This window comes from Cheilinus undulatus, linkage group 20 (assembly GCF_018320785.1).
Source record: "Cheilinus undulatus linkage group 20, ASM1832078v1, whole genome shotgun sequence".
Lineage (NCBI taxonomy): Eukaryota > Metazoa > Chordata > Actinopteri > Labriformes > Labridae > Cheilinus > Cheilinus undulatus.
In genome coordinates, this window is record NC_054884.1 from 3,242,956 (window position 1) to 3,268,600 (window position 25,645).

The window sequence follows — 25,645 nt, forward strand, 5'->3', positions numbered from 1 at the left end:
TTGAATTGTTTTTGTCAGACTTTATTATAGTTGCAAAAGTGTTTTTCTAGGTTTTTTTTTAACCAGGTACTCTTGTTGAAAATTTCTGATCAATGTAAATTTGTTTCAAGTGTTCTAAAATTGTTTAGACTTTGTCATTTTGTATTGCACTCCCAGGCCACTGTAAAAATACCAAAAATACAGTAAATCAAATAGAAATTGAGCTCTACATCCATCTGACATGTACTGAAAAAATAAAAAGGAGAGAAAACACTGAACAACTGAGAAGCCCTTTAGTTCAACTTTTGTTTGTCTGATTTATGTTATTATGTTGTTTTTCTATGCTGTCACATTTTTCTATCCAAACTGTGTTTCATTAAGACGCGGAATTATTTCTTGGCTGGTTCTTTAAATTTTCAAATTTTATGTCAATAAAAGTGGAAAAACTGAAGTACTTAAATGATGTTCTTTTTTTAATTTTAGAAATAATGACCCAAAAAAATCTGACAAGCGAAAAACAAAAATCGGCTTTTATTTTGAAGGCGGCGCCATAGCGACTCCGTCCAATCAGAGCAGAGCGATTCAGGAAGGAAGTGTCACCCATTCATGACAGTTGTGCTGGGGTTGTTGCAAAATATGAATAGTACTTCCTCGTAATATATTGCATGCGCTTCCTCGTACAAATGCTCTTACGTTAAAATTTCCAGCTAAAAAAGGAGGGAAAGCGAGAGTAAAGGTAAGAACAAACTCGACGGCTTTTTTCTGGCATGGTAGATCTGTAAAGAATCTGTATTCAAAGACTTGACTAGTGAATAGATGAGCCAGTGATATGTGTGGATTTCTATCAATGACATATCAACCAGGCCTGCCGCGAGAAAGGATTTTTGTCTTGTCTTTCTGAAGCTCTCTGATCGATTTATATTTACATTTAGCTAATCTCGAATATTGCAGGTGGAGAACTCCACCTCCCAGAGACCTGCTCCCTCCTCAGTACAATAGAGATGAATGGACTTTAACTTATCTGCTGAAGAACAGAAAAATGTCAGAAAACAGGTTTTTGGTAGTTTATTGAGGATGTTTAAAATGAGAAATAATGCTGGGGGCATCAATCTGAATAGGCTACCATTTAACAAAAAGTTTTATTAAAAAATCTTTTCATCATTATTCAACCATGTGCTTAGTATAGCTCAGATAGAAAACTGCCTGATCGACTCTTTTAAATGCTTACCTGATTACATACATGACTTAAGAAACAGGTTATATACATCCTAGTTCAGAAAAAGTTGGGACGCTGTGTAAAATGTAAATAAAAACAGAGTGCAATGATTGTCGGATCTCATAAACCTGTATTTTATCCACAATTGAACATAAACATCTGATTACAGTAACACATCTCAGAAAAGTTGGGACAACACAACAGAAGGCTGCAAATGTAAGTGGCACAAATGAAAACAACAGCTGGAGCATTTTGCAACCAATAAGGTTAACTGGCAACAGGTCAGTAACATGACTGGGTATAAAAGGAGCATTTTAGAGAGACAGAGTCTCTCAGAAGTAAAGATGACTTTGAAAGCCCCACCATCTACAGGCCATATTATTATTCAGAGAATCAGGGGAAATCTCTGTGAGCAAGGGACAAGGCCAAAGGTCAATACTGGATGCTCGTGATTTTGAGGCCCTCAGGTGGAAGGCATGATTCTGTCCTGGAAATCCCTGCATGGGCTCAGAAACACTTCTGGGAATCAGTCTGTCAACACAGTTGTTTTTGACATGTTTGTGCATTTCCTCTTAGATATAAGTACAAATTTATCTGACAAAAAAACAGTCCTAGTTTAACAGCACAGAATTGATTATAACCATCATGCTTAGTGCTATTTTGCCCCCAGGAGGTCTTGTATTGGTAAAACGCAGAGATAAGAACAGGAAACATCTGTGCATGAAGCCCGTTAGCACAGGGCACAAGTGGGAATGTAAACATCTTTTTGTGACATTGGTGAAATGGCCCTGTGAGGTGAGTTAGTGTTAAGTGAAGTTTTTGATTCTGCTTCTCCTCAGATGGGATACATGTCAGTAGAGGAGCACAGCGGGACCCTGCTCCATTTGAAGAGATCCCCTGGTATTCGTTCCTGGTCTCTTCTTGTCGGTAAGTCAGTAAATGCAAAGGTTAACATTATCTATGCATAGGAATATGAAGCCATGTACTAACCCCTTAAATATGCAGGAGTGTGCAGAACTTTGGGCCTAAAGTTGAGGCTACAGTAAGATGCATATGTCAGCTGCTTACGTGAAAGAGGAGTGACACAATCCTGGCCGTGCTCTGGATGTCCTTGCATATTACCAGGGGCATGGGAAAATAGTCTGTTGAGAAATGAACAAAGTCTACACCTTTCTAGTGGTGTACAGGGTGGGTGTGGCGAGTCAGCACAGCCTAGTGATGGGTAGCAGGGTTACCACGAGCCCCTGGTCGTTCTGTGAATGTGTGTGAATATGAAAAATGCCAGTGGTTTCCAGGCATATCAGGATGTTTAAAACTAGGTGATGGCTACCAACCTGTGTGTCGATGGTGTCGAGGGTGACTGTGGCGACCCTCCTCTCTCTCCAGCCCTGGGTTGTGGACATAAGGCCCCATGATGACTTCTTGGTGCCCTATATGCCTACTACTTATGCACATGACTGTATATATATTTATTAGATTAAAACATCTCTGCTCTGCTTCTTTATTACCTCAAAAACAACAGGCCTCTCATTTTTATTACAGGTATAGCATCTGTTGGATTAGCTGCTGCGTACTACAGCTCAGGTATGCTGACTGACTTGGTAGTGTCTAAATCTACTCATTTTACTGTACAAATTTCTATATTTACCTTCTGCAACTTATTAACTTACTTATTTGTGTTGATCCCACAGACAGCATCTTGTGGAAGCTGTTCTATGTGACCGGCTGCCTGTTTGTAGCCCTGCAGAACATGGAGGAATGGGAGGAGGCTGTGTTTGACAAAACCAAGAACCGCATTGAGCTGAAGAGCTTTAGCTTGTATGCTTTAGTCCTGACGTTGTGGAGAAAAGGGCATGAGAAAGGTCTGTAATGCTTTTTGATGGTTTGCTTAAAAAGTCTCCGTGCCCTTTTATATTATTTATACTCAACATTGATTATTTTCTTTTCTTTCTTAGTTGTGCTGGATCTGACACAGCTGTGTGACATCTGTGTCCAGGAAGAGAGAGTGCGCTATTTAGGGAAGGGCTACCTGCTGATGCTGCGGCTGGCTGCAGGCTTCTCCTACCCTCTCACTCAGAGCGCCACGATGGGGAATCGAAGGTTAGTGTGCTTTATTTCCAAAAGGCCTGCCTTTTAAAGGGAATGAGCTGGTATACAGATGTATAATATTATAAATGCCTACAGTTGTAGCAGAAGTCCTCTGTGCCTCTGGTTACACCAAAATCTTAACTTAAAATGGCATCATCAACTGTGATTTCACATTTTTATACAAGGTAGTAAATTTCTCTTCTCAGCTTTTGGGCTAAGATCAAGTGTAGTCTCTGTTCTTATCGGTTTAATATCTGATACGTCCCCTACCTGGGCACCATGTATTAAATTGATTTTTGGAACAGGAAGTTGAAATAGGGGCTTGCTCCGTCCACTCCATGCATTGACATGGTATCGCAATACCTCCAGGAGCGGTGTACCCTTCCAGAATTTCCCCTCTGGGGATCAATAAAGTATTATCTTCTCTTATATCGGTTTAATTAATGAATACAGAAATCTCTAACATACATATTAAAGGTCACATATTTTACCCCTTAAAGACAAGTTTATATCGGTCTCAGAGGACCCTAACACATGCCTGTAAAGTTTGTTGCTGTAAAAACACTACAGTATTGGATTTTTGAACGTCTAAAAACCCCTCTGTTTCAGCCCTGTTCAGAACGAGCTGTTTCTGTGTCTGTGGCTTTAAATGTTACTGAGCTGTCTGACTCCGCCCCTGACCCCTCAGCTGGCAGCTGAGAGGAGGATCAGGAGGGGGGGGGCGGAACTTTGTTCAAAGTGGTGAGGGCCAACTGAGCCTGGGGGCGTGGCTAACTCCCCACATGACATCATGAGGGGAAAATCTGAGAACAGCTTGATTCAGCACACATTTTCTGAAAGGCGGTGAAAAAGAGGGGTGGGAGTCGGATTTGTCTGGTTCTTGAGGGGATTGTGGAGAGGCTGGGACCACATATTTTTACTAGAAAAGCCTGAAAAAGTCTATTCTGCATAATATTTGACCTCTAAGTAAAAAGTGGAGGAAAACCTTTGGTGACATGGAACTGATAGACAGTTAAAGTTTAGAATTCCCTTATTAGTCTGGCATTGTGATCATCAAGCAATGGTCAAGCTGTGTCTGACTGGCCAGCCAACTGGTCTGCCAGGAGGCAGACACCAGACTCAACAATCCAGTCCAGCTGACGGCTGCTATCAGAGCAACCTGGGCTTCAAAACACCTCAGCAGTGCCACAGACTGATCGCCTCTATGACACACCAAATTGATGCAGTAACTTGTGTTAAAAGAGCTCAAATCAATACTGAGAGCACAAATAAGCATAATTTTCCTGATGGTCAACATTTCTGCTCTTTGGACTGATGTTTTGTGATATTCTAATATTTTGAGATGTTGAATTTTTGTGAGCTTTAAGCCGTAATCATCAGCACTAAAGCATAAAAAGTCTTTCCCTTTCTATGAGATGAATCTAGAACATGTGCAAGTTTAACTTTGGAATTAAATTATGGGGAAAAACCTGTGCCTGCAAAAAAAAAAAAACCCCAAACAAAATAAAGTGGCTGGTTTGATCACAATCAAACTAGCCACTGTGGGAAGTAGATTACATGTGGGATAAAAAATGTCAGTGGCCAAACAAAAATAAAGTTATCTGTGTCTTTATTCAACGATTCTCTCGTGGCATGCTTCTGGCTTCCTGGTTAAATAAAAATATTCACATTCCCTAATGCAGGCCCATCCTCTTACCTGCCGATCTACACAGGTCACCCTGTGCCAAAACTTCAAAATCTTTCAAAATAAAAGCATCAATAAATAAGCAAATACTCTTTAGAAAACTCAAGCTATACAAAGCTGTATCTTAAAGTGTCTTCCTGAAACAAAATCACAATAAATTAATCAGTACATAAATACGTACAGGAGAGGTTATCAGTTTATATAAAAAAATGTAAATAGCTCCAATAATCTTTATGTCTCTTATCCTTCAGTGATGTAGAGGCGGTGGCTGCACTGCTGAAGCGTTTCCTGGGTCTGGAGGAGCTGCAGCAACGCAGGCAGCAGGAGGAAGAGGAGGAGTATGGAGAGGATGAGGAAGACTCTTTGGACAACAGCAGTAACTCAGGAAAAGAAGACGACGATCTCTAATCTCACTGTAGCTCTTTACTGTTACTTTGGATGGATTCAGTTTGGTGCATTATGGCACCACTGAGGCATTATAGCATGTAGTGTAAGGACGCCCCATTCCATGTTAGACTCTGAGCATGTGCATGAAACACCAAGGATGGAGCCTGCACCACAGCCTCCTTACAGACTTCAGTTTATGCAATCTTTTTATATATGTTAGGCAAGACTATGGTCGCCTAGTTTCCACATTTTTCATTGATTTCTGTCATGTTTGAGTTTTCTTAATATGTCCAAAAATTACAGGACAAGGGACATCATTTAACTGTAAATTGAAATGGATCTAATCACTGTTTCTGTGCCTTCCTACTGAGCCCTAATAAGTGTTTATGCTTTCTCCTAACATGCTTTCCCAAGGTTTTCAGGACCCCCCAGCTCACCTTTTGCATCATTGTTCCTACCCAGTCTGCAACCAGGATGTATGCATGCTCAAACTGTAATCAAGCTTGAAGGATTTTCATGGCTCAGTCGAGACTAAATATGGGTGAAATGCTTTGTTCTGAAGCCGATCAGTCTTTTAAAAATCACTGACTTCCTCTTGCGAACCAAAGACTGAATCTCAGGCAACCTTTCTAATGGGTCGGTCCATCTAAGAAAGAAAAATGTCTGAGTTTGTGTTTATTTAACACTTTTGGGAATCACATAAAGTTTTTATATGCAAACAGAGGTTTGGTTATCTTTTCATATTGTATTTTAATTCTGCAATTATAACAGTAGTTTGCTAATAGTAGTTTCTTCAAGGGGAGTGCAAAGTTACACATGAAAAATGTCAGTGTTTACTGCAAAACACCAGTACTGTTTGATTCTGATCTGGTCAAATGTTTCATGGCACCATCTCCTTCACGCAGGCTCTGATCTCCTCAGTTATCCTCTGTAGAGGAGCCATTACCGGGTTCACATGCTCCTCTATCCACTCTTGGACTGTTGATTCTGGGTAAAGTTGAACCATCTCCTCCTTCACAGCATCCACTTTCTGTTGTAATGAAGTCAAATACCTGAGGAGATGGGACGACTATTAAACAGTTGATTTTATAAATGCAGAGAGTGTAGCGATAGCATCAGTTATACTCACGTCGATGCTTGGCTGTGAATCTGCATGGTGATGAGGGGGGTGACCATCTTCCTCCGTTGATGGTAGGGGCTGAACCATCCTCTTACAAACCTACAGGAGTGCACACATTTACACATTTTATCTCTACTTATTAAACATTTCTTTAACAGAACACACGTTACTGTCTATTCCTCCATGTTCTGACTTTCTTTTTTTTTTTAATCCAAAAAACCCTCTGTTTCAGCCCTGCTCAGAAAGATCTGTGTCTGTGGCTTTAAATGTTAAGGAGCTGTCTGACTCCGCCCCTGACCACGACCCATTCAGGAAATGGATGTGGCTCTCCTGATCCTCCTCTAAGCTGGGGAGTGGATTTTGCTGGTACTTGAGGGGATTGTGGACAGGCCAGGGCCCCATATTTTTGTTAGAAAAGCCTGAAAAAGTGATTTTTGCATAATATGTCCCCTTTAATCTTTAGCCAATGTTATAGTGCTAATATGACAGGATAAAATGTTTAATTTTGCACTCCTCAGCTCTTAAATGGGCTAAATTTGAAGCATCAACAAAATATAATTTTTAATATAATTGTCCTGCATTTTTATCAATGCAAAACTTTCATTCAATCAAATAATATGCATGAATATATGACCTTAATATGGTATTAAATTAAATTCAATATGGTACAAGTATTACCATAATTTAAACATGCTGTTTATGATCTTAGCTGCAAAATGTTAATTTCTAGACTCTTGCTTAAAACAATAAAAAAACTGTTTTCACACACGGGTATGTGTGCATTAGCAGGGCAAAAAAATAATGTTGTCAGGTGATTAAAAAAACAGTCTAGGTAATTACAGGCTTTGTGATTAATTAATTGCAACTGATCGCAGTTATGGATAATATACACAGGACTGTATTACAGGTAGATTGTCTGGATAATCCTGTTTTTTATTGGTTATATATTTGAATTTATGTGTGTATAATCATTCATACCTAGCATATTTCACTCTGGTCCAAAAGTGACTCGAGAGGGTAGTAAATTTTAAATCGGATGCTACACAAAAACTAATTATGCATCAAAGTCAATATTTTGGATAATCACTGACATGTCCAAGCTGGATTTAGAAATAATACCCCAACCATCCAACATTTGGTTTCAGGAAGATAACTTTTTTTTTTTTAATAAAAAACAACATTGACTTTAAGTAATCAAACTGGCATTTTAAGGGTTAAAATCCTCAAAATGATTGAATGTTTGGTAGTTTTGAGCACAGCTGAAGTTGTTTAAGAGATTTATGCAAAAAAAGCAGAAAAAAAACATTAATCTGTTGAGTTTTTACAGCAGTTTTTTTTGGAAGTGGACATTTTTGTCCTTAATGACTTTAAAGGGTAGTAAATTTGTTTCACAGTGTTCCCCTGACCTATTAGAGCAATTGAAATTTGAATTACGAAATTTACCAAGAAAGAGACTTCGTTACAAAAAATTAGACTATATGCACTAATACAGCCAAAATGTTGAGCAGATAAAGAAGAAAAAATTTGCCCAAATGGACAAAAATGTCCCTAGTGATGCCTGAGGGTTCAATCATGGAGTTCATCTTCTCATTTAACCGAGAAAATACAAGAAAGCAGGTTCTGCTTTTGTGTTTCACCTTCAGTTCTTAAAATATTATGGATCACTGAGTATAAATGATTCAGTTGAGCTTTTTATTCTGAAACTTGCACATTCCTTGTCTACTCGTATTGCACTACATAGCAGACCTGCCTCTGGCAACATGGTGGCGATTTCAACGGCCAGCCAGCTAATCTGCCGTAGCATCTCATGTCTGTGCTCAATGATACATAATTTGTAATTTATGATAATATGGATGATAAATCAATTCATTAAAATTAATTTAATGTAACTGCTGTGCTTTTTAGTATGAAAAGTCATGTGTTTTTCATCTACTTGTATTTCCTTATGTGGTTGACCTGCTTCTATTAATATGGCAGCGACGCATAAAGAATACAACGAAGAAGACGTTCAGTTCAAGTGACTTCCAGTATTAGAGGACTAGTAAGAAGTCGACGTCCTCGGCTGCATCCAGGTCCCATTGTTTATTTTAATTTGTTTACTGATAACTTGCTCCTCTCACTTCTGTGTTTGCATACTGCCTCGCAGTCTCGTGCCCTTATATGGACATTAAAGGGGAATTTCTCTATGCTTACTAGGAGAAATGTACTGCCAGCTTATTATCACCTGGTATTCACCAATTTAAAGACACAGGTGTGAACTATTCAGCAGCTGAAGACTGTGTCATAAATCCAACTTAAGCTTCTCTTATGATTTTTTTTAGATTAAAAAAAAAAAAAAAGTCTTAGGAGGATATTGGTGAATGAGGCCCATCGTCTTGACATGTGATTGATCAGATATCTGTGTTTCTGTACAGATGAACAGGTATACCTGAAGATGGGACTAATAAACAAATATATCTCAGCAAGAAAGTCTATTTTTGTTGACAAAATGTTAGAATTTTCTTTTGAAATAAACACCAGAAATTAAACATTGTGATAACTGCTCATAACTCACATGTCATTTTCAAAAAACCTGATGTTATCTGAGTTGAGGAGCGAATTAAGGTCCACAATTAACTCCGCAAGTTTCTGTCCTGGGAAGAGTGTATTGTCTGCAGAAGTCCTAAAAGACACCAGAAACAAAAAGCTGTTAACCTTTAAATGCATAAAAACCCCACAGTGACTGCAGTAATTAAACAGTAAAATGCCTCACCTGTCCATGGCCTCCACCTCCACTGAGGAAATCCCAAGTCTTTCAGACACCTTGATTTGATCCTCAACATTGAACTGACCACAGCTGAGCGTGTGGAGACAGGCTGCTAGTGATGGAAGCGCCACAGGCATCAGCTCACACAGCACGGACAGATGGTCATACCTAACGTGGGAGAGTAGCAGACCATGAGGAAACTAGTTTTCATGGAATAACAATAAGACGCTGAAGAAAATATTATTCTTCGGACCTAAACAAAGACAACACTCAACAGAACAGCTCTAACCAACAATGCACAGCTTTGGTCTGCAGCCAATCATAAATTATTAAGTGTGCTTTTAAAATCACTGACCTGCTTTACATCAATGCTGAACTCAAGTAGGCATCAGGAATCTGCCATTTACAGTACTCAACCCCTTGGATGTTTTACCCTTTTATTGGTTTTATAAATTAATAATCATCAATATAATTTTGCTTTTCAGACCTAAAAAAAACTATAAAAATAAAAATATTTGATGTAAAATAAGGAGCACTGTAAAGTTAAGCTGTGACATCAATATTTTATATTTAACCTGAATAACCACTATTAGCAAACAAACTAAAATATACTTTTTATTAATTAGTGTAATAAATTGTCTTCTTAAAAATGTGAGTTGCTTTTGTTAAAAACATTATTGAAATGAGTTAAAGATTGTTAAAATGGATTAATAATGACAAGAAATGGTGGAAAAGATGGAATTGGATTTTAAGTAGCAGAAATGGGTTAGAAGTAGCAAACATTTAAAGTGACAAAAAGAAAGAAAAAATGGCAAAAAAGTAGCAAAACAGGCATAAAAAGAGGTAAAGGCAGATGAAAGTACTTTAAAGTGGCAAAAATGGGTGAAAATTTGGTGAAATGGTATTATATATATTCATATAAACTGGTAAATGTGGGTTAACTGAGGCATGAAAATAGTCAGAAATTGGCAGAAATGGGTTAAACTAGCAAAAATGGGCATATCAAATAGTGAAATGTGGTTAAAAAAGGTGAAAATGGATTTTAAAAAAGGTGAATATTGGCAGTAATGGGTCAAGAGAGGCAACAATAGGCAGAAAGTGACAAAAATTGGTTTAGGAGGGGCAAAAACAGGCAGAAAAAAGTGGTGGAAAGGGTTTGAAGTGGACAGAAATGGGTTTTAAGCGGCAAAAATGTGTTAAAATTTTTGGAAAAATTGGTGTAAAGTGGCAACAGTATAATCAAACAAAAATATTCAAGGTTGAGAACCACTGATTTATACTACAATCACTCAGACACATTCACTGCACTACGCTGATCATCATTTCACTAATAATCTGTTTTCACTTTGACATTAAAGAGTTTTTTTGTAATTTTTTTGTAAGAAAAGGCAGATTTTATTGACCATGATGTATTTATTAAATCTATAAGTAGGGACGCACGATATTTTAAGTTTTAGGATGAAAAAAGAAACAAACGTTTTTTTCTTAAAACACACTTTAAAGTCTAAAGAATGAGCACGAATAAAGAAAAAGATCTCAGTTTGCATAGGTCAGCTGGTTCAGCCAAAAACTCCACTAATTTATTAGTATGTGTAGACAAATTTTACAGTCTACATATGCTGATATTCACGGCCAAAACATCAGATGTAAATATCGGCAGGAATTTTGATATCTACCAATAATATCATGCATAGGGGTGCAGTAGGGTAAAACATCCAAGGGGGTACTTACTTTTTATAGGCCCTGTACTAAACTGAGATCTTCACCCATAAATCCACTAGTCACTAATAAAGCCCTTTGTTATCATTCTGTTATCATCTGCTCTTGGTCCAGCAATCCTCTAAGCTTTAAACACCGCTATAATAACTACCACAGAGAACAGCAGTACCTTTGCCAGCCAGTTAAGGCGATACCCCGCAGGTTTACACCAGCAGATAAGGACGCAGCCACCCTCAGCCACTGTAGATGATTATCGACGTGCCTCTGTGTGCTGGGAACACAGGTGTAAACACTGGTGGAGCCTTTGAAGGAGCTGGCCGTCCACAGGTCTGACATGCCAGCACTGCAGTACTTCTCCAGCAGAGACACTGGAGAACAGAGAGAATGCACATCTCTACTAACACAGCCCTGTGCGTGCTCATTTCACTGTAATAAAGAGCAAAGATGCAACAGTAGATGTGTTTTTCTACTGTAAGTGGTTCTTACCAGTTTTGTCAACATCCAGATTAGGAGTGTAGTCCCACAACATGGGCTGGACGAGTCCCACTAGTCCGCTTTCTGTTATAAGGGTTAAAAAAAGAAAAGCTCAATAAACAGAAACAGTGGTGGACTAATTTTACATCTCTGGTCCTGCAGGGAGACGCTGACATGGCTTAACCAAAGTTTGATAAAAGGCCCAATAAAGCAGGGCTTCTCAACCTTTTCAGCCTGTGACCCCCAAAATAAAGGTGTCAGAGACCAGGACCCCCACTGGACCTGGAGGTGGCTGAACACAGCCATGAACATTCAAGAGCAGTCATGTGCAGACAAGGCTGCCCATAAGGGGGGGGGGTAAAGGGGAAGGTTTCTGGGACCCAGCCAAAGTGGGGGCCCGTGGAGGTAAAAAAAAACAACATGGTCCGTTATAAAGTTAGCTAGATATCCATATCCATATTCTATATTTAACCTGAATAATAACCACTCTCAACATAGCAACAGATATCTTTTTAAGGCAGTTGTGCCTTCATCTTAAAAATGTAAATCCCTTTTCTTAAAAACAGAAATAAATAGTAAAAAAATAAAAGTCCAAAAAAGGTGGTGGGAAAGGTGGTTAAATGGGATTTTAGAAGTAGCAGAAATGGGTTAGGAGTGGCATAAATCTGATAACAGTGGAAAAAATAGCAAAAAATGGCAAAAATGTGTTGAAGTGGCAAAAAAAGTTTTAACCTAGCAAAAACTGGTGAAATGGGATTTCAAAGTGGGAAAACGAGCTTTAAACGGGCAAAAATGTGTTAACTGGGACAGATAAATAGGCAGAAATGGGCAGAAATGGGTTGAACTGGTCTAAATGGGCATATCACACGATTAAATGTGGTTGAAATCGTCAAAAATGAGCGCTAAATGCAATAAAAAGGGGCTGACAGTGGCAATAATGAGGCAACAATATACAAAAAGTTGCAAGAATTGGTTTAGAAGTGGCGAAACAGGCAGTAAAAAGTGGTGTAAAGGGTTTAAAGATGATAAGAAAGGGTTTAATGTGGCAAAAATGTTTTCAAATGGTCAGAAATTGTTGGTTAAAAGGGATGAAAATGGGCTAAAATTGAGTAAAGTGGCAAAAAAGGGTCCAAATTGTGCAAAATTGATGAAAAGTGACAAATAATAGTTACAAAATTGTGTCAGAAAAAAATAATTTCAAAAGTATTCTCTATTTTTTTAAGGCATCTGACAACCTCCTCTTAGCGTTTCATGACCCCCCCCAATGGGGTCCCGAGCCCCAGGTTGAGAACCACTGCAATAAAGCATCAGACTAATTGCAATTAAATAAACGAGTGCACTAAATATGGACCTTGATTAATCCCAATTAATGTGATTAATCTTGGCAGCCTTAACTTTACATTAAAAATATCACCTGAAAGGACCTTTTAGAATTGAAGGATTTTAGGATATTCCTGAGCTGTGCAAAGTTCGTGACCTTCCATTGGCCATCTGGGATTCAATACTAACCAGCAGGGCGTCTGCATGGGCTGACTTGCTAGCACACTGACGTGGCTTATTATGAAATCACTCTCTCAGAACTCAGACAGAAAACAGTTTTTTAAGGATACATTGGGCCAGCTCTCTTCTTCCTTACCTTTCAGTATTTCCTGATTCATGCCTCTCATCATATCGTCCCACATTATGATGGTCATGTGTGGCCACGCCTTCTTGATGGCTTTGGCCACCTTTGTCACATGACTCAGGAAAAGCTGCTCCACAGTACGTCCTGGTGTGGCCAACCACAGCTTGGACTCCTCCCCCTCACCAAGAATGTACACCTGAAGGAGTGAGACACAAGGGTATGAAAGTTTTCACGTGACTTTAGACCAGGGGTTCTCAACCTTTTCAGCCGGCGACCCCCAAAATAAAGGTGCCAGAGACCGGGGACCCCCACTGTACCTGGAGGTGGTTTAACAGCCAGGACCATTCTAGAATAGTCATGTGCAGACAAGGCCGTGCATAAGGAGGGATAAAGGGGGAGGTTTCTGGGGCCCAGCCAAACTGGCGGCCCATGGAGGTCAGCAGGTGGAGAAATGGGTTTTTAAAGAACATAAATGGGTTAAAGTGGCAAAAATTGTATGAAAGTGGTGAAAAAACAACCAAAAATAGGTTAAAGTGGCCAAAACAAGCACAAAAAGTGGTAAAAGGGGATTAAAAAGTGGCTGAAATGGCTTAGAAGTGCAAAACATGGTTGGAAATTGGGTGGAGTGGGAAGAAAAATTGAAATAAACTGGCAAAAATGGGTTAACTGTGGTTAAAAAGGGCAAAAAGGGATGTAAACAGTGGTTATAGAGGCAATAATGGGTAGTGATAGGCAGAAAGTGGCTGGAACTGGTTTAGAAGAGGCAAAAACAGGCAAAAGAAAAAGTGACGGAAAGAGTTTTACATGGACAGAAATGGGCTTTAAGTGACAAAAATGTGCTAAAATTAGCAAATTTTGAGTTAAAAAGTGATGAAAAAGGGTTAACGTTAGGAAAAATTGGTGTAAAGTGGAAACAGTGTAATTTAACAAATATTCTGGCATCCGGTGACCTCCTCACAGTGTCTCGCGACCCCCAAGGGGGTCCCGACCCCAAGGTTGAGAACCACTGCTTTAGATGTTAAATACGAGACAAGTCCGTACCTCGTCTGCTCCGATGTGTAGAGTTTTCAGGCCTGGATGCAGCTCCACCACCTGCCTCAGCATCTCCATCACTAACTTCACTCCCTCGTCCTTGTGAGGGTTCAGCGTGCCCACACAGTACGGCGCCTCTCTCAGGCCCCACATAGGCCGGTGCTTTAACACAAACTATGACGAAGGAGGGTTGCAGCAGGTCAGGGAAGCAGTGAGAACTCTACACACTGATGGAAAATGATAACCGTTATAAAACAGGATGTTTGTCTTACCTCCATGTGACCAAACGTCTGCACTAGTGGGATGATCTCTATGCCCTTAGACTTGGCAAACTCCTGCAGAGATAGTACTTCCTCTCGGCTGAAAACAGACAAAACAGAAATAAATAAACGACCGATGTGCCAATTCCTCTGCCAGGAGGCTCTCAATCAAAACAATACCAAGATTCACCCAGCTTAAACAGATGTTTTTTGCTTTATGGATGAATTTCTTATAATGAGGGAGAAAAGCTGTTAAAAGTGGCCTTCCCAGTGTGCACTGCAAGCTCACATCGCTAACTAGAAAGGGCACTTTGAGAGCATCTCCTCACTATGAAGAATTCATGCAGAAATAAAGATTAATTGATTAATTGTGCACTGAAGAGGAGCATCAGGTATTTTGCGTTTACTTCAAAAATATACAATGTGGAAAAAAGTATTTGGCCACACTTGCAATAAGACAATTTTTGAAATTTCATCCCTGCTGGGTATTATTAGAAAGTGGAAGAGTTTAGGAACAACAGCAGCTCATCCACGAAGCAGAAGACCATGCATTTAAAACCACAGAGTGTTGTCAATGACTGCTAAAGTATGTAAAAATGTCCAACAATCTGCTGATTTTAACACTGAAGAGTTACATCCCCAAACCCAATTCGTAGTGTCGGATGGAGTGTTGTAAAGCACACCAACACTGGACTGTGGAGAAGTAGAGATGTGCTCTGTGGAGTGTTCAATCACACTTCTCGATCTAACAGTCAGGTTGGTGAGTCTGGGTTTGGTGTATGCCAGGAGAACTCTACCTGCCTGACTGCATTGTGACAACTGTGAAGTTTGGTGGAGGAGGGATAATGGTATGGGGCTGTTTTTCAGGGTCCAGGCTAGACCCCTTATCTCCAGTGAAGGCCAACCTTAATATTTCAGCATTCCAAGACATTTAGGACAATGCTATGCTTCCAACTTTGCAACAAACGTCTCAGAAAGGCCCTTTTCTATTCCAACATAACTGTGCCCCGGTGCACAAAAAGACTGTAAAGACAAGTTTTGTGATTTAAGTGTGAAGAAAACCTGACTGGCCCAAACCTCAACCCCATCCAGCACCTTTGGGATGAACTGGAACGGAGACTGTGAGCCAGGACTTGTGGATAAACTTATGGTTACTATAGGGACTATGCTATAGAGCAGTGTTACTCAACCAAAGAGCCAAATAGTTGAAAATACCTTTGCAAGAGCCACAATCTAAGAGGAAAAAAGAGGCAAAAACAGCTGGAAGTAGCAATAAAAATACATTGAAGGTGGCAAAATGGTCAAAAAAGCAGCAAAAAAATGGGCGAAAATGGGGAGAAAAAGTGGAAAAATGGTCAGAAAGTAGCAGAAATGGGTGAGAAGTGACAAAAAAAATGAGTGGAAAGTGACTAAAATGGGCAAAAAGCAGTAAAGAGTGGAAAAAATGGGCAAAAAAAATAGGAAACAAGTGGTATTTAGTGGCAAAAGGTAGCTGAAATGGTTGAAAAGCGACAAAAACATGGTGAAAAATGTAAAAATTGAATAAAAGTGGCAAAAAAGTGGCTAAACTGGGCAAAAACTAGGGAAAAAAGTGGTATTTAATGACAAAAGGCAGCTTTAAAGGGTGAAAATTTGGAGAAAAATGGTGCAAAGGGGAAAAATGGGAAAGAAGTGGCAAAAATAAGTAAAAGCTTGCAAAAAAAGTGTCAAAATGGGCAAAAAAGTGGGAAAAGGTGTCATTAAATGGCAAAAGATAGCTTAAATGGGTGAAAGGTGGCAAAAAAATGTGAAAAAGGGCAAAATGGCAAAAAATGGCAAAAAGAAGAGGCAAAAATTGAGAAAAAAGGAAACAAGTGGTAATTAATGGCAAAAGGTAGCTTAAATGGACAAAAAATTGCAAAAATGGTTAAAAAAAGGGCAAAAATATGGGAAAAAGTGGCAAAAAGACGTTGCAAAAATGAGCAAAAAATTAGGGAAAAAGTGATATTTAATGATGAATGGCAGCTTAAATGGGCAAAATGGTGAAAAAGGGCAACAATGGGATAAAAGTGGAAAAAATGGGGACAAAGACGCAAAAAGAATTTGTAAAAAGGCAAAAACAGCTGGAAGTAGCAATAAAAATATGTTAAAGGTGGCAAATATGGTCAAAAAGTAGCAAAAAATGAGCGAAAATGGGGAGAAAAAGTGGAAAAATGGTCAGAAAGTAGCAAAAATGTGTGAGAAGTGACAAAAAGGGCAAAAAGCAGTCAAGAATGGAAAAAATTGGCAAAAAAGAGGAAACAAGTGGTATGTAAAGGCAAAGTGTAGTTTAAATGGACAAAAAGTGGCAAAAATGGTTAAAAAAGGGCAAAAAACTTGGATAAAAGTGTCAAAAATTGGGAAAAAGGGCAAAAAATGGGAAAAAGTGGCAAAACTTGGGAAAAAGTGGCAAAAAGATGTCGCAAAAATGAGCAAAAAAAAAAAAGAAAAAAATGGGATATTTAATGATGAAAGGTAGCTTAAATGGGCAAAAAGTTGAAAAAGGGGAAAAAATGGGATAAAAGTGAAAAAAAAGGGGAAAAAAGAGGCAAAAAGAATTTGTAAAATGGTCCAAAAAATATGAAAAAGGGTATTTAATGGCATTATAACCGAATAAGAGGGAAAGGCAGATGTTCAAGGACATTTGCAAACCAATCTATATTCATGTTAAAAATGTTTTATGATTAGACATACTAGAAAATGTTTGAAATGTTGTTTAATCTTTTAAAATTTGGATCCTTTTTGTGGGTGGGGGTCCACCGAATGGATCAGTTCTTCCTAGGGGAGGCTCACTCTCACACACTTTGAAAAGCCGTGCTGTAGAGAATAAATGGATTCCCACAGAAACACTCCAAAATCTTGTGGAAAACCTTCCAAGAAGAGTGGAGGCTGTTATAGCTGCAAAAGGGGGGCAACTCCATATCAAAGTACATGCATTACAGCCCCTGGTAGTTTAATAATAATACTTTTATTTAGTAGTAATAATAATTACAACATTCCTCCTCTCTTGCATTTATCCACAGGGATGATAAATGTGACTGAATGAAAGTTATTGTTCAATCTAGTGACGATGACCTTACATGAAGCTGCTGCAAGGAACTGTGGGTCATTTTTTTCTTCCCCTTCCAGTACAGGATGTGCTTCTTAAGCTAAAGGAGATAATAAAGGAAGCAATGCCACTCCCTTCTTTTCTTCCAGAGATTTCAAACATCTGTCACAGTCAAAAATTAAAAGCTGGGTCTCTCAATGACAGAACAACAAAGCCCTGCTTTTCTTCAAGCTAACCTGTAAGCTGGCTGAGCTGTCGACTGCAGCACTTTCAGCTCCCCTCCATAAGGGAACATGTCCTCATACTCCACCAGCAGGCCATCCACTCCCAGCTGAGAGAAGAACTCGATTAGCTGAGGGAGGAAGCATACATTAGTGGACAGCAAACATTGATTATTCAGTGAGGCAGACACAGGACTAAAGAGCTCCAGCAGAACACGATGAAAGCTGCTGGGACCCCCCATACCTGCTGGAAGTATCCCACTCTTGGGGGGGCACCTTTCAAGTCCAGATGAACCAGTTTCTTCCCTTTAGGCCAAGGGTGACACTCCATCCTGTCAACTACAAACTGCAGGAGTAAGCAGACGCATCAGTGACAGTAGGGTGTGTTTATGTTTGAGAAACGATGTTAGAGACTCACCAGAGCAGCGAAGACCAGGTCAGGATCAGGGATTAGATGATAAAGAGGACTGCCACAGCAAACAGGACGCTGATAAGAGAAAAATCACTTTTCTTTTCCTCGACTGAAACGCTTCTGCTCTGTTTACAGTCCTGTCAGTGAGCGCAGTGTAGGCGATCGACTAGTTTGGTCTGACTGGAGTCTCAGCGCAGAGTAATAGATGGAAGAATGCATAAAAGATTGATGATTAAAGCGTTTATGGCGCTTTTATTTCAGTAAGAAACACAACATAAGGATGCAGCCATATGTTTCTGCAGCTATGTTTCACATGCGAGCTCAAATGATGCAGACGTGGTCCTATGAGAGCGTTTCTTTCTCTTCCCGACAGCCAATAGAATCGCAGAAACGCTCCCACCAGGAAGTGGAGTGAGACTCAGGTGGTGGCTGAAGTTGTGTGGAGCTTGTGCGATATGATAAGTGAAGGCAGCAATAATAACCCTATATTAGCGGATTCTTTCAGTGATATGCATGAGCGGAAATGGCGCAGCTGCGAATGAGAAGTGCGCAGGGTTCAAACTCTGCAGAGATAGAGAAGAAGATAAAAAGGTGAGTGAATGAAACAGAGAGGATGCATTCATTCAGGTGACCCGTTTACGTCATGCATTTTTAGATAAGGACCTTTCTGAATCTAACCGATGACTTCGGCTAGTTTTGGCATAAATGCATTTCCTTTCTGCTTCTTTAACAATATCATGATTTTATTTTACGGTTAAATTCACGGTTAAACTGTTTATTTCCATTTTAAATGGAGCCACATTTGTAAGGATCATGCATTTGTGGGATGAGCAGCAGAGCTGAGTATGTGGGTTGTGCTCATGAAAAATTTGCCAGATCTTCTTTGCCAGTGCCAAACAGCTGATTCTGCCAGTGACTCTTGTCTAGAGCTTCTGGTAGGGCTTGTCATCATTGGATTGCACTGCAGCCAGTGGCAATCCCATATCTCCACAGTCTGGGACCAACTCTTGGGTGTGCTGTTGGTGCCAGAGTGACCAACACAACCTCGTTGGCTGACTGGTGACAAATGCTGGTTGAAGGATGGGATGCCATCCCACAGCAGTGTGTGACCAGGCTGGTGACCAGCGTGAGGAGGAGGAGCCAGGCTGTTGTAGCCGTGTATGGTTCTTCCACACACTACTGAGGCTCCTGTTTGTTAAATCATGAAATTGTTTAATTGCCAGTATGTCTTGTTTCTCCAGACTTAAATCATCCAATCCACCAACATCAAACAAGAGTCAACAGTAGAATCAGCTGTGAAGCCCACATACTCAGCTCTGCTGCTCATCCCACAAATGCATGTTCCTTACGAATGTGGCACCATTTAAATGGGGGATAAATTGGCTTTCCAAGGGTAGAAGGATTACTATGGATTAATTGCTTCTGAATAATTTTATTTTTTTAAATACACATTGTCATAAATGTGTGTATCTTTATGGGGATTTCTAGCCATGTGCTCCCTGGAAAGTCAAAACAGCTGCTTGACTAACTCAGGAGGCATCTTTAGAGCAGAGCCTTCTCTGACAATAAAACTGTGGTACAGGGGTGTCAAACCCATTCACAGCAGGGGCTGGATTCTGGATTCAGGACTAGCCTGAGGGCCGAACAGGGTCACCTTTTTAACCATAAACTTGTTTAACTGGTAATAAAATATGACCCCCCCCCCCAGAAAAAAAAAAAAATTGCACTGATGATCACCTATATTGACATTCAAAAAACTAAAAAGATCAGTTTAAATCACTGTTACTCAACCCTTCTCAACCAAAGAGTCAAATTGTTGAAAAATAATTTTGCGAGAGCCATAATCTAAGTGGTGAAAAGTGGCTAAAAAAAGAGTTACAGGTGGCAAAAATTGTCAAAATGCAGCAAAAAGGGATGAAAATGGGGAGAGGAAGTGGAAAAATGGTCAGAAAGTAACAAAAATGGGTGAGAAGTGACAATAAAGGAGTTACAGGTGGCAAAAAATGGTCCAAAAGTGGCAAAAAGCAGGCAAGATTTGCAAAAACGGGCAAAAAAATAGGAAACAAGTGGTATTTTATGGCAAAAAGAAGTTTAAATGGGCAAAATATGGCAAGATAAATAGTGAAAAAGGGCAAAAGTGGGCAAATAGTGGCAAAAATGGGGAAAAAGTATCAAAAATAAGTTGCAGAAATGGGCAGAAAAATAGGAAAAAGGGGGTATTTAATGGCAAAAGGCAGCTTATTTTGACAAAAAAAAGTGGCCAAAAAGGCAAAAATATGATAAAAGTGGCAAAACTGGGCAAAAAATGAGATAAAAGGGGAAATTTAATGGAAAAGATAGCTTAAATGGGCAAAAAGTTAGTTCGAAAAGGTCAAAACATGAAATTGAAATAGAAAATAATGTTTTTTGAAAGGCAAATATTAGGATAAAGTCAAAATCATGTGTTCAAAAGGTCAAAATATGAAATAGAATTTGTAATCATGAAATTAAAAGTCAAAATATGATTCAAAATTTTAAATTGTGAGTCTAAAAGGTCAAACTATGGGATTATAACATCAAAGTTTGGAGTTGAAAATATGAGATAAAATAAAAAATGATTGGTTAAAAAAGTCAAAATATCACTTAAAAATTAAACTACGAATCTCAAAGCTCTAAATATTATATGATAAGTAAAAATTATGAGTTGAAAAACTCAAAGTATGAAATTAAAAAGCAAAATCCTAAATTTGAGTCGTAGTTGTGAGATGCTAAATTAAAAATGTAAAATTAAAACACAAATTAATTTATTTTTTCACATTCCTGACCTCTTATCTAAATATTTTTACTCCTTACTTTTTCAGATTTTGTGACTTAACAAGGAAATCTTAAATCATCAAGGATAAGTTCACATTTTTATCCTTGAGGAAATCTGCAGACCTCAGACTGATGGACCAGTTAGAACAGAAATATCAGATCATCTTGTGGGCCGGATTTAACTGTTCCACTGGCCGGATTTGGCCCCTGGGCCTTGAGTTTGACACCTGTGTTGTAGCAGATCCATTTTACAATAAAATGGTTGAATGTATGATGAGTGTGCTGGCTGAATGTAGGCTATAATATGGAATCATTTATTGCTTGAATTGGTTGAAAAATACATTGCAATTTTGGGGAAAAAAATTACAATTATTTTATTTTTGCAAATTGTTCAGCCCTGATTTTCAGTGATTGATAGGGGTGGGAATATATCGACTTTCTATTCCCGTCACATATTTGGCTTCCCACAATCATCTGTGCTGCATGCCATGTTGAGCTTGTTTTTTTTTCAGTTTTCTCATCTTTAGATATTCAGTTTTTTCTCTTATTGCTTGATTTTGAAGTGTTCCAAATGTTAAAGTGTTAACGGGTGGTCAAATTCAACAAATGCATGATGTGACACAAATATTGTTAAATCAGTGAGTAACTGTGTTTAACAATTTTGATGTTAATATCAATACATAAATGTGAGAGAAATGTTTTCCATGTTTGAGCAGCCCTTGTGTTTGGAGAGTATTAGGGAGTTAGAACAGGACCAGCCCCTCAGGAATAAAGTTCCCACCACTCCTTTGTTTCAGACTGAACAGCGTTGAATTTGAAGTCAGATGTAAATTATAATCTTGACCTTATGTTCTGTCTTATAGGGGAAATGCACTGCGTCAGTCGTCTGCATGGAGAGGATTCAGAGGGTCTGTGGCCTTGCTGATGGTGGCTCTGTCGGTCTTTGGGGCGGCTGTGTGGCTGTACATCATGTCTTTGGACAGTGAGATAACAGAAACCCTGGCCAGTCAGAGAGAGCTGGTCACTCCTAAACCCAGAGTCTTCCTGGTTCAGTGCTCCGAAGACTACGAAAACTATAAACGTTATCCAGGTGAGACTCTTGTCCTTACACTGAGGCTATCAGCTGACACCTGCAAACATAACAAGGATGTGTAAATGCCAAGGCTGCCAGATAAATCTCATGCAACTTCACTAACATGTTCAATACTTTTGACTCTCACCTCCAAAGTTTGAAAAATCAAATGTCTTACATAAAAATTGTTTGTGCTCTTCAAAAGAGGACGAAATTATAAGCCTCTCTACAAAAGTGTCATTATGTAAGGGTTAATGCCCGACAAGGTGTCTAATTATCAGGGATTAATGGGCTTCATGGTGGCAACAAGCCTCCGCTGCACGTCGGACGGATCCGTTAATCCTGATAATTGGACACCTGGAAGGGCATTAAGCCGCTCATACCACGGTCACTTGCCAACGAAAATAATTAATAAAACTGCTCATTTATGATCTCATACGTTTTGTGATCAAAATAGAAAGTTTTACGAAAACAGTTTCTTTCCCCTAGCAACGCCTGAGGGCTTGACTAATAACTGGAATAGCCATTCCAATCCCATAATATTCTTAGGGGATGTAAACATTATTCAGTACTCCAGTAAATAGGACGGGCCGTGGATACCAAGTCACACTGGAACAAAAAACTAGTCCGCTCAGCGCACTTTCTGAACAGATTTATCAATAAAAAGACATGAAGACGAGTGAGACTGAGAGTCATCTGTGATCATGAACAGTCATCTGATAGAAAGCTTAGTTTTAGCAGACCAGCTGTTTGAATAAACAGAATAATTCCTCCTTCTGCACTATGAGGTCACAGAGGTGAAACAGAGCTGTCCACGCCCTGCAGGTGCTGATTCTCCGTCAGACACGTCAATATTTATCAGATATCATCATGCCGGTTTATCAGAAGTGTTTCCTTTGGCTCTACAAAGAAGTAATGCCTTCTTTTCTTTTGTTTATGTTGTTTGAATCTTCTGACAATAGTTTATAGCAGTTCAGGAGGGAAGTGAGTTTTTGCGACACTCACCTCTCAGAGTTAAGGTGAGCCTGGAAACAAGACGTACATCAGATATAGAAGATAAGAGCGTCTGACGTTACTGGAGTCTGTCATTTTATTTATGTCAGTTAAGTGATGCTGGTCCATAGGCTCCTTAGGCTGGCAGCGCTGGACTCCCTGCTCAGAAAATATGACTGTCTCAGGTTGCTATGGTTACTCCTAACGGAGTAAAGGCTAATGGCTGCTGCCCTTTAATAAACAGCGTAATGATTTCATGACCAGAACTACTTGTGAAGTTCGAATGGTGTCCATATATCAGAAGTTAATGGGCACCTTTCGAACTTCCAGAGCCAATCAGAATCGAGTATTCACCAAGGCCATGGTATAATATTAAATATTTCCTAAGTGCATACCAACATTATTTTACTTTGCACATAAAAAAACATTGTTTCACCAAAACCGCCAGGGTGAAAATGGTGCCCCCCCCAGATGCTAATAGTCAGTAGTGTCTGCAGTCGTTTGTTGTAGTTTTACTCTCAGACTCATCTCCTGAGGAATCCCAGTCTGTTCTTCTTTGGCCAATCTCTCAAGCTACTCCACATTCGAAGGTCTTCTGGTATGGACCTTGGTCTTCAGTTCACCTCATAGATTTTCAATGGGATTAAACTCAGGGCTTTGGTCAGGTTGGTCAGTAAGGTTCACTTTGGTTTTCTGGAGGTAGTTCTTCATCAGGAGACACGTATGTTTTGGATGGTTGTCGTGTCTGAAAGCATAGCGAAGACCCAGACCTAGTTTAGCTACTGACAGTTCAAGGTTTTCTTTCAAAATCTCCACATCTCCTTCTTTCTCTATGATTCCTTCCACCTTTACCTTTACGATTCCTAGTTCCAGACTCACTGAAGCGTCCCCACAGCATAATCCTCCCTCCACCATGTTTCACAGTGGGGACGGTGTTCTTTGGGTGACATGCCTCTCCTTTCTTTCTCCAAACATCACCATCGTGTCTACGGCCAAAGAGCTCTAGTTTAGATACATCTGACCAAAGGACATGCTTCTAGCATTCATAATCCTTCTCCATGTTGTCCTTAGCAGACTTCAGTCTGGTTTGAAGGGGTCTCTTCTGCAGAAGGGGAGTTTTCTTGGTCCATTTCTGTGCAGGGCTCTAGTGATGGTCTTCTTTGAGACTACAGTTCCTGACTAGTCTAAGTCCTTCTCTAGAGTCTAGTCAGTTGTTCTGGGGTCTTTAGACACATCTCTCACTAGTTTTCTTTCCAGAGTCTCTGAAGTCTTTCTCTTCCTACCTCTGCCAGGCTTGTTCTGGACTGTGTGGCTCTCACTGAATTTCTTGATGATCCTTCTCTCTCCAGTTCTTGACTCTTGGAAACACTGTGATAACTTTGTAGATCCTTCTGCTGCTGGGTTCTTTTTCTCCTGTTTAAACTGATTTGTTTTTGCTTAAACCTTTACTCAAGTTTTTAGACTGTATATAAATGTGAAGAAAGCTCAAAGTTGAACCTGATTTTTCAAGGTTTGAGCATCACATACAGTCATGGATGAAAGTATTGGCAACCCTGGAATTTTTCCACACATCTATTTCATTTATGTGCATTGGAACAACACAAAAAAGCAGAAGAAAATGCCAAAATTGACATAATTTTACAAAAAACTAAAAAAATGGGCCGAACAAAATTGTTGGCACCCTGGCACATAAAGGAAATAAACGTATAAATCAAAAACATTTGTAATTGCAACAATTTCTGGGAGAAATTGTGTATTTTCTGGAAAAATTCCAGGGGTGCAGTACTTCTGTCCATGACTGTAGTTAAAAAGCGTCACTGATCAACAGAGGTTTGCGCTATGGCTCAACAAAAAGGTCATTTCTAAATTAGGTAATAATTTAGACCCTGATAGGTTTTGGTTTTGTGAAATAATGTTTTTTCTGTGTACAAAATAAAATAATGTAAGCATCCAAAAATAAAACTAGGATGTCTGAAAAAGCTGTGTCTAAAATCTTTGCTCTCTTTAACAGTTATATAATTTTTGCCTCATCTTTATATTGCAGAATGAAAATTCTTTGCAATGCCCCTTTTTCCAGTATTGTTCAGCTTCTGTTTGTACCGGCTCTCTAAGGAGAATCAGACATCTCTTTTAAACACTTTTAGATTTTTGCATGAAAAGGAGTTAAAGTCAGAGCAGAATCAAAACCTATGAATCTGCATGCCTTTAGAACATTTAGAAATATTCAAGTTAATGTCCTGAGGAAGAGTCCACCACTGTTTTTAACCACTTTCTCCTGGAACTGTGCTTAGCAGCTTGAAAGTCCTCCACTAGATGGCAGTAGAGGACAGGTTGAGCCAGACTACTGTACTGCATTTGAACACACGTTCCCATGTCATTTATAAACTTACCTAGAGAAACACTGAGCTTCCTGTCTTACTATATTCAGCTCTGTAGTCTATGAGTTAATTTCTGCTTACACAAAGAGTTAATACAATATTTATTTTTTTTAATCAATTGATAAAATAGATTTTTTACTTTTCATTTTGATTTTTTTTCCATTTATCACAAAGGGGAAATACAAACATTGTTCAAAATGATCTAAAGCAGTGTTACTCAACCCTGCTCAGCCAGAGAGCCAAATAGTTGAAAAATACCTTTGCAAGAGCCACAATCTAAGTGGTGAAAAGTGGCAAAAAGGTGAAAATGGTAGTAAAAATAAGTTAAAAGGTTGCAACAATGGCCATAAAGCAGCAAAAATGGGGAGAAAAAGTAGCAA

The 25,645-nt window shown here is 39.2% G+C and overlaps 3 protein-coding genes and 1 non-coding gene across 6 annotated transcripts in view; 3 read left to right on the forward strand and 1 right to left on the reverse strand.

The window, feature by feature from the left end:
- The first annotated feature begins 601 nt into the window (after positions 1-601).
- On the forward strand, positions 602-5,384 carry LOC121528388 (cytochrome b-245 chaperone 1 homolog). 2 transcript variants are annotated; one of them, XM_041815831.1, is made up of 7 exons: positions 602-715; positions 1,365-1,411; positions 2,035-2,122; positions 2,738-2,779; positions 2,887-3,057; positions 3,151-3,295; positions 5,219-5,384. In XM_041815831.1, exons 3-7 carry the CDS (start codon positions 2,035-2,037, stop codon positions 5,373-5,375), a joined length of 603 nt encoding a protein of 200 aa, XP_041671765.1. In that variant the 5' UTR covers positions 602-715; positions 1,365-1,411; the 3' UTR covers positions 5,376-5,384. The 2 variants fall into 2 exon arrangements, with proteins under 2 accessions (XP_041671765.1, XP_041671764.1); XM_041815830.1 differs by lacking the exon at positions 1,365-1,411.
- LOC121528959 lies at positions 3,478-3,668 on the forward strand. The gene has a single exon (XR_005993528.1). It is a non-coding gene; the product is annotated as a U2 spliceosomal RNA (small nuclear RNA).
- Positions 5,385-6,234: 850 nt separating the features above from the next.
- Positions 6,235-18,355, reverse strand: hexdc (hexosaminidase (glycosyl hydrolase family 20, catalytic domain) containing). Of its 2 annotated transcripts, none has more exons than XM_041815827.1 (12): positions 18,036-18,355; positions 17,862-17,956; positions 17,633-17,748; positions 14,342-14,429; positions 14,079-14,243; positions 13,050-13,233; positions 11,426-11,497; positions 11,109-11,307; positions 9,227-9,388; positions 9,029-9,136; positions 6,484-6,573; positions 6,235-6,406 (listed from the first exon to the last, which is right to left on the reverse strand). In XM_041815827.1, exons 2-12 carry the CDS (start codon positions 17,946-17,948, stop codon positions 6,235-6,237), a joined length of 1,443 nt encoding a protein of 480 aa, XP_041671761.1. In that variant the 5' UTR covers positions 17,949-17,956; positions 18,036-18,355. The 2 variants fall into 2 exon arrangements, with proteins under 2 accessions (XP_041671761.1, XP_041671762.1); XM_041815828.1 differs by having other exon boundaries at positions 17,862-17,963.
- A 56-nt stretch (positions 18,356-18,411) lies between these two features.
- Positions 18,412-25,645, forward strand: part of uts2r2 (urotensin-2 receptor 2) — a 67,974-nt gene continuing 60,740 nt past the window's right edge. The window contains exons 1-2 of the mRNA XM_041815829.1: positions 18,412-18,620; positions 21,686-21,912. Coding sequence (XP_041671763.1) covers positions 18,553-18,620; positions 21,686-21,912 — 295 coding nt within the window. The 5' untranslated portion in view covers positions 18,412-18,552. The remainder of the gene's footprint in view (positions 18,621-21,685; positions 21,913-25,645) is intronic.

Coding starts and splice junctions, on each gene's coding strand:
- hexdc (XM_041815827.1), bottom strand. CDS start 17,948: ATGGAGTGTCACCCTTGGCCTAAAGGGAAGAAACTGGTTCATCTGGAC. Junction 11,308..11,425: donor TCTGGATGTTGACAAAACTG/GTAAGAACCACT, acceptor TCTGTTCTCCAG/TGTCTCTGCTGGAGAAGTAC. Junction 6,407..6,483: donor ATTCACAGCCAAGCATCGAC/GTGAGTATAACT, acceptor CCATCTCCTCAG/GTATTTGACTTCATTACAAC.
- LOC121528388 (XM_041815831.1), top strand. CDS start 2,035: ATGGGATACATGTCAGTAGAGGAGCACAGCGGGACCCTGCTCCATTTG. Junction 3,058..3,150: donor GAGAAAAGGGCATGAGAAAG/GTCTGTAATGCT, acceptor TTTCTTTCTTAG/TTGTGCTGGATCTGACACAG. Junction 3,296..5,218: donor GCCACGATGGGGAATCGAAG/GTTAGTGTGCTT, acceptor CTTATCCTTCAG/TGATGTAGAGGCGGTGGCTG.